General features: G+C 42.4%; 1 protein-coding gene across 6 annotated transcripts in view; it reads left to right on the top strand.

Annotated features, from left to right (window-relative positions):
* The window catches only part of ttyh3a (tweety family member 3a), a 175,313-nt gene that overhangs the window by 138,312 nt on the left and 23,849 nt on the right, over positions 1-13,152 (top strand). For all 6 annotated transcript variants that reach the window (XM_078240067.1, XM_078240070.1, XM_078240068.1 and 3 more), the window contains exons 9-11: positions 2,427-2,519; positions 8,664-8,756; positions 10,591-10,730. In XM_078240067.1, coding sequence (XP_078096193.1) covers positions 2,427-2,519; positions 8,664-8,756; positions 10,591-10,730 — 326 coding nt within the window. The remainder of the gene's footprint in view (positions 1-2,426; positions 2,520-8,663; positions 8,757-10,590; positions 10,731-13,152) is intronic.

Below are 13,152 nucleotides of genomic sequence, written 5' to 3'. Positions count from 1 at the left end.
AGGTGGCCAGTGGTGAGATGAACGTAGAGCTCTGAAGGTTTTAAGCTGGTGCTCATGTTTTGTTTTACAGGGCCTTCATTTCAGTGAGAAACTTTCCACTGGCAGGAGGCTCGGTAACCATAGTGCACAGCTTGAAGATAATTGGCAAAGATCAAGGGGGAAAGGATCAGAATGATTTCTAAACAGCAAGTTCTTACAATCTGTAAGGCACGAACTGAAAGGATGGTGAAAGCAGATTTGATGGTAACTTTCAAAAGGGAATTAAACACAAGCTTAAAAAGGATACATTTGCAGGGCTGTGGGGAAAGAGAAGGGAAGTTGGACACATTGATTGGATCTTTCAAAGAACTGTCACAGACACACAGTGGACCAAGCCATCTTCCTATTGTGCTGTACGATTCTATTCCTGATTGTTACCAGTCGTTCTGTAGCTCGCAAAAACGATGGCTTAACAGCGCCGATGTATCTTGGTGATGTTGTGCTGACATTACTCACGTACACCACCATTCTTTCCAGTGACGCTATGATGTAATTGTTCAGTGTATGCATACTGAGCGAATTATCATGGACAGACTGCAATTGTGTGGAGTGTCTGAGTGGCTGTTTCTCCAAAGACCAACTGCACTTCAAGATGAATGCAAAAAGAGTGCAGTTAGACACAGGCCAAATATAAAAGCAGCCTTGGTTTTAAGCTGTGTTCATGCCAACTGGATTGGATGTTAAAAGTTTTTGTTCCGGGCTGGAACACAGATGCAAGAGTTGGAGGAAAGCAGCATTTACAAACTCTGGTTAAAGAGAATTAAGGTCACTGTAAACTTTAAAACCATGTTTATAGGAAATTTGACATCTGCTCTTTTGAGTATGTGTTCAATTCCACTTGTGTTTTTACAAGATCATCAGGGTTTTTTTGTCTAATAGAAATGTTAGGTATAAAAGATGACAGTGAATATTGCTTGACTTGAAAATCTAGTCAACTGCAATTTGTTTTTCCCAAACTATCGTCTTATTCAACCTCGTAGTCTCCCACCTTTTGATACCTTATATTTGTGAAGTTGATTTGAGAGATTGGAAGAGGAGCTGGAGGTTTGTGCAATTATAATTGCAGTTGGAATACCATGTGGCAACTTTAATGTAATAAAACATCCAGGTGCTTCACAGGAATGCTATAAAGCAAAGTTTGACACTCTGCCATGTAAAGCGATAGGGCAGCTAGCCAAAAGCTCGGTCAAAGAGGTGGGTTTTAAGGAGTGTATTCATGGAGGGAAGCGAAAAAGGCTGGGTGTTTAGGAAGGGAATTCCAGAGCAATAAAAATTGGGATTGTACAAGAGGTCAGAATTAGACGAGTGCAAGTATCTCCGAGCATTGTGTGGCTGGAGGAGATTGCAGAGATGGGGAGTGACAAGACCAAGAAATGGTTTGAAAGCAAGTCTAAGAAATTTAAAGTCAAGGTGCTGCTTGACCAGGGAGCAAATGTAGGTCACTGAGCACAGAGGTGAATGGGATTTTGTTGCCTGTGTTGCTACTTGGGTAACCTCAAATGGGTAGAAAGTGGGAGGCCCACCATGTGTGTTTTGGAATTGTCCAGTGGTAACAGAGGCATGAATGAAGGTTTTGGTGAGGTGGAGTTAAGTGTTATGATAGTGTTATTAACCTTGAACACAATTTGGCGTGGTGTCATTAAAACTCTTCTCTCGCTACTATTGTGTAAAAGATGGTCTTTAATCATATACCACAATGGCAGAGGTAAAGCTGTAACATAAATGAATGGTTGTCTTACCATGACAGCCTGCACTAGTACCCCCAGTTGGAACTGCCAAGGGCAACAAATGAAAATGCTGTTAACTCTATTTGGCATTGGGTCATGATTTTGGTTCAACTGGTCTAGTCCCAGCCAGGATAGCAAATTTTCAAAACCCAGTAGGATATTGAAGCCAGGTAGCCAAGGGATGACTTGATGCAAGCTAAAAAAGCACGTCCGGTTGGATGCTAGGAAATGCTGCTTTTTCTCGGAGAGTTGTCGGGCTTTGGATATGGTTACTCATACAGGGGATTTGCAGAAACCAACCAAAAGGTAGCCAGGCAAGTGCCTAGAAAAGGAAGACAATCAAAGTGATAGAAAGTTGCTGAGTTAATGTGGATTAGCGATATCAATCACCAACTTATTTGATTGCCTTTGGCGTTGAGAGAGGAAATTCCACGAGTTTTTCTGAAATGGCGGAGGCGTTTTTTTTTAGTTTCCTAGAAGATGGACTGCCGTGTGTGGATGAAATGGTGTATGTGGGTTACACCATGTTGGGTGGAATTGGCGTGATGAATATTCCCTGGCTTTTTTTCTGTATATTGTAAAAATGCATATGCTGATATTTAGGGCTGCAGGGGGTATAAATGATTCACCACCTAATTATTTTGCTTTTTTACCCTCCAGAAACTCTCCAGTAGCCATAAGGCCCTGGTAGAGATACAGGATCACATATCGGAGCTTCTGAAGTCAGCTGTACGCGAGTTCCCATCCTCTCGTGTAAGTAATAGCATAAAATCGATGGAATCCATTTTCTTTCACGCTAGAATTTTCCATATAGTTTCCCCAGTTTCCAAAGACGTTTTGCGCATTCAGCAATGTGACGATGGTGTAGCACTGAGATTGTAATTATCTGTGAAAAATGAGTAGTAATGAGAGAAATATTAACTTTTGAAATATCCCTCACTTTTGTGGATTGAATAATGATTGATTATTTTTAATGTATGTTATCCATTTGAATAATTTGTCTTTTGTTTAAAGTTGTCCCTTTACGCAGCTCTCGGATGCATAAACCATTGCAGCTGCCTGATTATGGATTGAATGCACCATTGGTTAAATGTTAATTTTTTAATGATTCGTACAAATCAAATAATATTTGAAGCACATGCTTTTCATATTGGGCATATATAGCACAGAAGGAGACCATTTAGCCCATCATGTCATCTCTTAGAGCAGTGCAATTAGTTCCACTTGTCTGTTCTTTCTCAATAGCTCAGCAAAGATTTCCTTTGCAAACATTTATACAATTCGCTTTTGAAAGTTGTCAAATAGAACATAGAACATAGAACATAGAAAGCCACAGCACAAACAGGCCCTTCGGCCCACAAGTTGCGCCGATCACATCCCCACCTCTAGGCCTATCTATAGCCCTCAATCCCATTAAATCCCATGTACTCATCCAGAAGTCTCTTAAAAGACCCCAACGAGTTTGCCTCCACCACCACCGACGTCAGCCGATTCCACTCACCCACCACCCTCTGAGTGAAAAACTTACCCCTGACATCCCCCCTGTACCTACCCCCCAGCACCTTAAACCTGTGTCCTCTCGTAGCAACCATTTCAGCCCTTGGAAATAGCCTCTGAGAGTCCACCCTATCCAGACCCCTCAACATCTTGTAAACCTCTATCAGGTCACCTCTCATCCTTCGTCTCTCCAGGGAGAAGAGACCAAGCTCCCTCAACCTATCCTCATAAGGCATGCCCCCCAATCCAGGCAACATCCTTGTAAATCTCCTCTGCACCCTTTCAATGGCTTCAACATCTTTCCTGTAATGAGGTGACCAGAACTGCGCGCAGTACTCCAAGTGGGGTCTAACCAGGGTCCTATAAAGCTGCAGCATTATCTCCCGACTCCTAAACTCAATCCCTCGATTAATGAAGGCTAGTACGCCATACGCCTTCTTGACCGCATCCTCCACCTGCGAGGCCGATTTAAGAGTCCTATGGACCCTACTTCCACTATCCTTTTAGGCAGTACATTCCAGATCATCATAACTGAATAATTTCTTTCCCCCTCAAATTGCCTCTGGTCCTTTTGCCAATTACCTTAAATATGTCCTCTCGCTATAAACCACCTGCCACAAGAGAGAATTTCTCCTTATTTACTCCATAAAAATCCTTAACGATTTTGCACATGCTATGAAATTGCCTGTTAATGTTTTCTGCTCTAAGGAGACATTTATATAGACAGCGCTGAAATGTAACAATAGCAATGCTGAAAGGCCAAGTTTACTTGTGTATTCTTCCCAATCTGAGTTGGTATTTGAGTGCAGCTCTCTTGTGGTCTGTATCCCTCAAAGAATACAAACTCTGAAATTAAACTTTGATTCCTGTGAAATGCAGGAAAGCACAGTGGTAAGGATCCAGGTCATCATAGAACAAACAAAGAACAATACAGCACAGGAACAGGCCCTTCGGCCCTCCAAGCCCGCGCCGCTCCCTGGTCCAAACTAGACCATTCTTTTGTATCCCTCCATTCCCACTCCGTTCATATGGCTGTCTAGATAAGTCTTAAACGTTCCCAGTGTGTCCGCCTCCACCACCTTGCCTGGCAGCGCATTCCAGGCCCCCACCACCCTCTGTGTAAAGTATGTCCGTCTGATATCTGTGTTAAACCTCCCCCCCTTCACCTTGAACCTATGACCCCTCGTGAACGTCACCACCGACCTGGGGAAAAGCTTCCCACCGTTCACCCTATCTATGCCTTTCGTAATTTTATACACCACTATTAAGTCTCCCCTCATCCTCCGTCTTTCTAGGGAGAACAACCCCAGTTTACCCAATCTCTCCTCATAACTAAGCCCCTCCATACCAGGTAACATCCTGGTAAACCTCCTCTGTACTCTCTCCAACGCCTCCACATCCTTCTGGTAGTGTGGCGACCAGAACTGGACGCAGTATTCCAGATGCGGCCGAACCAACGTTCTATACATCTGCAACATCAGACCCCAACTTTTATACTCTATGCCCCGTCCTATAAAGGCAAGCATGCCATGTGCCTTCTTCACCACCTTCTCCACCTGTGACATCACTTTCAAGGATCTGTGGACTTGCACACCCAGGTCCCTCTGCGTATCTACACCCTTTATGGTTCTGCCATTTATCATATAGCTCCTCCCTATTTCTACCAAAATGCATCACTTCGCATTTATCAGGATTGAACTCCATCTGCCATTTCTTTGCCCAAATTTCCAGCCTATCTATATCCTTCTGTAGCTTCTGACAATGCTCCTCACTATCTGCCATGTTTGTGATGGTGGGTGTGTGCAGTAAGCTATTACATACCATGTTTTGTTTTTATTGGAATAAATATACATAAGACTAGAGTGAAGGAGAATGTTTAAGTGAAGACTGGGTTTGAAAGGCTCAGTGGTTTCTTGGGCATTGATCAAGTCCTTTAACTGAGTGGTTAACCTATGTTTAAAGTTTATTAGTGTCAGAAGTAGGCTTACATTAACACTGCAGTGAAGTTACTGTGAAAATCCCCTAGTCACCACACTCCGGTGTCTGTTCGGCTACACTGAGGGAGAATTTAACAACACACCTAACCAGCCTTTTGGACTCTGGGAGGAAACCAGAGCACCCGGTGCAGACACGGGGAGAATGTGCAAACTCCACACAGACAGTGACTCAAGTCAGGAATCGAACCTGGGTCCCTGGTGCTGTGAGGCAGCAGTGCTAACCACCATGCCACTGTGCCGCCAGTGTAGTAACCACTCTATCAGCTGTTATAAAAAGATGAATGTTGTTCATCTTGCAGATTGTTAATCTATTTCACAATATTCTCCAATGGAAGAGCATGTACACTAAATCTCCTTAGTACGGTATGCTGACACTTTTGTATTCATTCATGGATTCTGGGATTTGCTGGCTAGGTCAGCATTTATTGCCCATTCCTAGAGCCCTTGAGAAGGTGGTGGTGACTTATCATCCTGAGCAGCTGCCATATGATGTAGTTTCAGCCACAGTGCTGTTAAGGAGTTCCAGAATTTTGACTCGGCAACAGTGAAGGTACACCAATATATTTCCAAGTCAGGATGGTGAGTGGTTTGGAGAGCAGCTTCCAGGTGGTGGCATTACTATGTTTCTGCTGCCCTTGTCCTTCTAGATGGTAACAGTCAGGGGTTTAGAAGGTACTGTCGAAGGAGCCTTGGTCAGTTCCTGCAGTGCATCTTGTGGATGGTACACACTGCTGCCGCTGTGTGTTGGTGGCAGAGGGAATGACTGGCACCTCATCCGGAAACAATCAAGTGGGCTGCTTTGTCCTGGATGGTGTCGAGCTTCTTGAGTATTGTTGAAGCTGTACTCATCCAGGCAAGTGGAGAGTATTCCATCGCACTCATGATGTGAACAGTCTTTGGGAGTCAGGAGGTGCGTTACTTGGTGCAGGATTCCCTACTCTTGTAACCACAGTATTTGTATGGCTAGTCCAATTTGGTTTCTGGTCAGGATGTGGTTAGTGTTGGATTCAGCGATGGTAATGCCATTGACTATCCAGGGGTGGTGGTTAGATCCTCTCTTGTTGGAGATAATCATTGCCTAGTACTGCCTGCACTTGTGTGGCGTAAATGTTACTTACCACTTGTCAGCCCAAGCCTGAATATTGTTCAGGTCATGTTGCATTTGGACATGGACTGACTGCTTGCTCCTGCCAGAACAGTTCCTTGCACGAAGTTGCATTGTGTGCAGTTTTGCTGTTGATAATGAATACCATGACACTTCATTGCTGTTGTGCTGTGAGCCAGTGCCATTCTTTGCTAAACATATCTCCCTTTGTCTGCTGGACTTCAGTGAGAAGAACTTGCACAGTTTCTTATGACGGGAGAAACCCTCGCTCTGCTTTGCTGACCTCAGGGACTTGCTTCACAGCAAATAAACCGAGGTTCTGCAACAAAAGCCTTTTTGTTTCATTGCCTTGTTAAAGCTGCTGCACATTTCCGCACTATTTCCATTCCTCAGTGACCAGCTTCTAATCCATTGCCACATAATAAATGTGTTTTCAAAATTGAAGCCCATGGGATTAGAGGAGCATTGGCAGCATGGATATGAAATTAGTCACGAGACTTAAAGCAAAGAGTAGTGGTAAATGTTCCAGGTTGCTGGAAAGTATGAAATGGTGTCCTATTAGGGCTACTATGTTTGCTATATATTAACCCAACTTGGGTATGGGGGGGGCACAGTATTTCGATGTTTGCAGATGGCACAAAGCTTGGAAAGATAGTAAACAGTGAGGAGGATTGTAGTAGATTTTAGACTGATGAAATGTGCAGACAAATGACAAGTGAAATTTAATGCAGCCAAGTGATGCATTTTGGAGTAAGAATGTTAAAGTAAAGTTTATTTATTAGTCACGAGTAAGGCTTGCATTAACACTGCAATGGTTACTGTGAAATTCCCCTAATCGCCACACTCCGGCGCCTGTTCGGGTCAATGCACCCTAACCAGCACATCTTTCAGATTGTGGGAGGAAACCGGAGCACCCGGGGGAAACCCACGCAGACACGGGGAGAACGTACAGACCATGACCCAAGCCAGGAATCGAACCCGGGTCCCTGGCGCTGTGAGGCAGCACTGTGCCACCGTGCCGTCCAGAATGTGGAGAAGCAATATAAATAGAAGTTGGTAAAACTGTCAAAGTTTTGGGGTTCCTTGGCCTTATAAATAGTCGCAAAGCATAGAAAAGCCAGCAAGTTACTCTAAACCTTTATAAATCATTGGTTAAGCCTCAACTAGACCATTTCGTCCCATTTCAGGCATCACACTTTAGCAAGGAGGATGTCAAGAGGGTAAAGGTACAGAGGAAATTTACCAGAGTTTGACCTGGATTAAGGGACTTCAGCAATGTGGAGAGTCTAGATAAGCTGGGGTTTTTTTCCTTTTGAGGCAAGAAAAGGTTAAGGAGAGAATTAATAGAGGTGTTCAAAATCATGAAGGCTTCAAATAAAAAAAGGAGAAATGGATTTCACTGAATGATGGGTCAGCAACCAGAGGCTGCAGATTGAAGGTAATTGACAAAAGTGCCAGAAGGGGAGCTGGGAATGTGCTTTGGATGGTGAGTTGTCACTATCTTGAATGTACTGTTTTAAAAGTTTGTGGAAGCAGACTAGTAACTTTTAATAGGGAAATAAATATAGTCGTGAAGGGAAAATGGGCAGGAAATGGGAAAAGAGTTGAGCTAATAGGATCGGTCTTTCGAAAGTTGGCATGGGCTCCTGTGCTGTATGGTTCTATGAATTCCAGATCATAACAAAGTCATCATTTTTAATAAATAGCTTGATGTTCACCCCACTTCACTGGTGTCTCCAATCGATTCCCCTAATTTTTTTGATTTGTTTTCTGGAGCAGAAATTTTAGGCTAGGGTACACATTTTATCCAAGTTAAAATAATTTTCAAACTCCTACTTTTGATTTATACTGTGAGAAACAAAATAGAAATAAGTTAGCAAGGCACACGCTGCATGATTCTTTTCGAATCCTGATTGAAATTGACTATTATTATTTGATTTATCTCATTCCATATGTGCATTTAACTAACTATAGGTAATTGAATTAGACGGGAATCATAATGACTAAGTCACGTTAGTTTTACTAATTTTTACTCGTGCATCTGTACATTTAATTAACGATGGAAAAAATTAAAATATTGCCAGAATTAGATGTTGTAGTTGGGATTGCACTGGACATGGTGAAACCTGTAACTGTGATTGTTACTGGTCCAACAATGCTGACGTATCTATTCAGTATTCGCATAGACTTTAACAACCTCCTCCTGCTCATAAACTGGTGCTCATGAGTGTTGTAAATGTGCCATCAATTGTGATAATGTCCTATAAAATGATCACTGCTTGCTTGTATTGCTAACAGGAATATCTGGACCGGACCCAAATAGTACTGAACTCAACAGAGACCACTCTGCAGCAGTTGACAGCTCTGGTTGATTGTCGTAGCCTTCACATGGTGAGTGTTCAAGGTGGCGTGAAACTGCAAAGAAAAGTCAAGTATTGGGGTTCACAAAATGTATGATTGCTGTTTGTGTTATAAGGACATAGTTTGTCACTTTTTTGCACTCCATATGTAATGCCAGTGTCAATTTTTGAGATTTTAAGACAGTCTTCTATCAGGCTCCTGACCTAGTTGATCTAATTATAGAGTAGTGTAGAAATTAATGAACCTGATAACAAGCAACAAACTGATCCAGCGCAGCATTGTACTGCAGTTTGTCGTCTTTGGCAATGCTGGTGGCCTTTCTCATGACACCTCAACTTCACACTATTTATATTTTAATTAACTTTGATGTGGAATTTCTTTTAATGAAAGGTGATAGAGTAGACTGGTGAACTTCTTAAATTGCACATTTGGTAGAATACACAATCAACGTAAGTTATTTTAGACTAATGAAGGCACATGATTCACTTGTTAATGCACAGTGAAATGATTTCATGGGTTTGTTGTGATCGCCTGATGGGGTCGGCCCCCCCCCCCCCCCCCCCCCCCATAGGCACCACAGGTTTTTTTCTCCTGTGCCTTTGTTAGGAAATTACATTTGGAGAGTTGGGCTTATAGGACATGTCAAGATTCACCAGCCATCATGTGTGTAGGGCAGGACTGATAGGCCAGCTGGTCTTTTTCTGCTCCTCATTTTATGTTCATACGCGTCTGGAAATAACACATCCATTAGCAGCTGCGTTCCACCCAGTGCACTATTAATACCCATATAGAATTGGTTCACCTGCAAACTAAATATACCTCTTCGAACTCATAGCGCAAGAACAAAATTAGAATAGATGCACATTATCACTACAGACACCTGTGACTGGTTTTAGGTACTCGCACAAAGAATGAATTTGGTAAGAAAACTGGTCCATTTATGAAGTCTTGTTACTGCCGCCTTGAAGAATTGTACAAAATAGAAGTGCAACATGGAATTTACAGGAACAAAATGCTCTTTTTTGGATAATTAAAGTTTTCTTTAATGCTAACAATTATATTTTAAGATAAAATGAGAAATTTCCTGAAATTGTAGTGAATTCCAATGTGCAGATTTTGCACATTTTTGTCCAAAAATGGACTCAAGTCAATTGAGATATTAGGTCAGGTGAACAAAAGTTTAGTCAGAGATTTTAAGGAACCTCTGAAAGGCAAAGAAGGGAACTTTGAGGTTTGGAGTCTAGAAAGCTGAAGGTGTAGCATAAATGATGACATGATGGAAGCCATGCACAAAAGATTTGAAGGAATGTGGAGTTCCTATGGGGCTGTGAAGTTAGAAGTTAGAGGTTGGGAAAATTAAGTTTTTTCAAGGCTAGGTCGTGATGCAGTGAATTGTAGCATTTTTATCTACAATAGTTGAAATTCTTAATTGACCTTTTGAGGGAGTAAGGAGAGCATTAGAGCCCAGAATCTGACACTTTCCCTGTTCTTCCTGCCTCTACTCCAATCGTTTTGAAAATATTTCGCGGGTAACTGGATATGAAATAATTGGCAAGTGAATAAGTGCATTTGTACTGTACTTTTTCTTAAAACTGCATGTTCGTGTTTTCATTCTGGCTTTCTTGCTGCTTCCTCTGATTGTGATGATGCATTTTTTGAGTATATGTCTTGGGAGTGTTGACACACTCCAGCCACCAAATGGATATTCATGCATGAATCTTTGGGTGGCTCTTAAGTGATGGTCATGTCCTCTCCGTGACTGCATGAATACTTGACAAGAGAGGGTACCAGACATTAATCAAGTATGGGACCTCTGGCCCATGATTTCCCTTCTATATTTCTATGTCTCTCTTATTTTCTGCAGGATTATGTGCAGGCTCTGACAGGACTGTGCTATGATGGCGTGGAGGGTCTAATTTATTTGGTTCTGTTCTCCTTTGTAACTGCACTGATGTTGAGTTCGATTGTCTGCAGTGTTCCTCATACTTGGAAACAGAGCAAGAGGTACAGTGATAACATCATTACATATTTGTATTTTATAATACTCTCTTTATCATCTGAAACAGCATGGATGCAGTTGACAAATGATTAGTCCCAATCTTCTTATGCTTTTGTAGGCTTTAGGGCCAAAATATGTAAAAGTAAATATGCCTGTGACGTAACATATGACATCCAGACAAAAAACAATTAAAAGGATAAATCTAAAATGACACTGCTTTATATTTAAACCGAGAACAATTTTGTCGAATTTCCAAACTTATTACAAAATCAAATGCAATTCCATTATTTTACCGTGCTTCATTACAACTTTGAAAAGTGAATTACTCATAACTTGTGTTCCTGTAGCTGTTGAGTTTGGCTTAACCCTCGAGGCAAATAGCTAGCACCAAGCACAGTTAACAGTATATTTCAAGCTTGATTGAATTCCAAAATAGTTTCAGGAATTGCAACATGTTTTATGTACAATGCTTTATCTCACTGTTTTCATGTAAGTGTAAGTAAGCATTTGATTTGATTTATTATTGTCACATGTATTAGTATCCACTTGCATGCTATACAGACAAAGCATACTGTTCATAGAGAAGGAAAGGAGAGGGTGCAGAATGTAGTGTTACAGTCATAGCTAGGGTGTAGAGAAAGATCAACTTAATGCAAGGTAGGTCCATTCAAAAGTCTGATGGCAGCTGTTCTTGAGTCGGTTGGTACGCGTCCTCAGACTTTTGTATCTTTTTCCTGAAGGAAGAAGGTGGAAGAGAGAATGTACGGGGTGCTGGCTGCTTTTCCGAGGCAGCGGGAAGTGTAGACGGAGTCCATGGGTGGGAGGCTGGTTTGAGTGATGGACTGGGTTTTGTTCATGACCCTTTATAGTTTATTGCGGTCTTGGACAGAGCAGGAGCCATACCGAGCTGGGATATAACCAGAAAGAATGTTTTCTATGGTGCATCTGCAAGAGTCATAGCGGACATGCCAAATTTCCTCAGTCTTCTGAGAAAGTAGAGGCATTGGTGGGCTTTCTTAACTATAGTGTTGGCATGGGGGACCAGACGGTTGTTGTGATCTGGACACCTAAAAACATGAAGCTCTCGACCATTTCTACTTTGTCCCCATGGATGCAGACAGGGGCATGTTCTTCACTACGCTTCCTGAAGTCAATGACTATCTCCTTCGTTTTGTTGACATTGAGGGAGAGATTATTGTCATCGCACCAGTTCACCAGATTCTCTATCTCATCCCTGTACTCTGTCTCGTCATTGTTTGAGATCCGACCCATTACGGTGATGTCATCAGCAAACTTGAAAATCGAGCTGGAGGGGAATTTGGCCGCAGAGTCATAGGTATATAAGGAGTATAGTAAGGGGCTGAGAACACAGCCTTGTGGAGCACCGGTGTTGAGGATGATCATGGAGGAGGTGTTGTTGCCTATCCTCACTGATATGGGTCTATGGGTTAGGAAGTTCAGGATCCAGTCACACAGGAAGTAATGACCATTCACATTTGTTTTGAACAGGCATGGTATGCGAAGGGGTATTGAAATTGGGCTCTATAGTTCCAGTTTTCTGGGCACCATGATGCCTTTTAAACTATGAAACTGGTAACATTTCAGGCGAGAAGTGCACCGGACCCCATATTTGTAATGGGTCTATGCACGTGCACACAGTGACGACCGGGACTGTGCAGGGCTGACGTATAGTGACATCAGTTAGCGTGTAACACTGATTTGATGCCAGTGCTGTTGTTTTGGAGGTCCATCCGCCTATACCATCTCCCAACCTTGCACAGATGAACATGTGCTTAATGGCATGGTGGTCCCCTGCTCCCTAAGTAACACTAGTAATTATAGTAATTCGTTGGTGAATTCTTTCTTCTGAGTTGCTGTAATTATTTTGTGCAGAGACCACTTGCTCTCAGATATGGATGGCCAAGTGCACCTTCATTGTGACATTGAATATGACTGGGATAATAAACCGAGGCCAAGCAGAGCAGGGCAAGCAGCTAAAGGAGGGGAGGGGGAGAAGGGCTCTTAGCAAGAGTCTTATTTGCGAAGGGTGTTTAGGGAACAATTTTCTTTCTTTTTCATGACCAATCTTTGAGGATTCATTAAAGAGAAAGTGACTGAAATCTGACACCAACTCTGCAGCAGGGCGAGGACACAATCTTTTGGCTATGTCAGGACTGTGGCCAGGACATTTTATACATCTAAATATTTTTATAGTATAAAGGTGTGCCATGACTCAAAAAAGGTTGGGAACAACTGGTCTAGGTGACACATGAACAAGTCTTTTCCTGTACGTCCATCGTTCTTCAACTGGCTGGATGGCAGTGTTCCAGGGTATGTAGGTGACTACTGAGGCTGTTCTGTGCTTGAAAGACTCTGCTTCATTTAGGACAGGATACCATAGACAATTCAATTTTGGACTTGGCTTAG

The sequence above is a fragment of the Mustelus asterias genome, chromosome 23, assembly GCF_964213995.1.
Source record: "Mustelus asterias chromosome 23, sMusAst1.hap1.1, whole genome shotgun sequence".
Lineage (NCBI taxonomy): Eukaryota > Metazoa > Chordata > Chondrichthyes > Carcharhiniformes > Triakidae > Mustelus > Mustelus asterias.
Note: the sequence above shows the minus strand (reverse complement) of the source record. Positions and strands in the feature narration are given on the sequence as shown.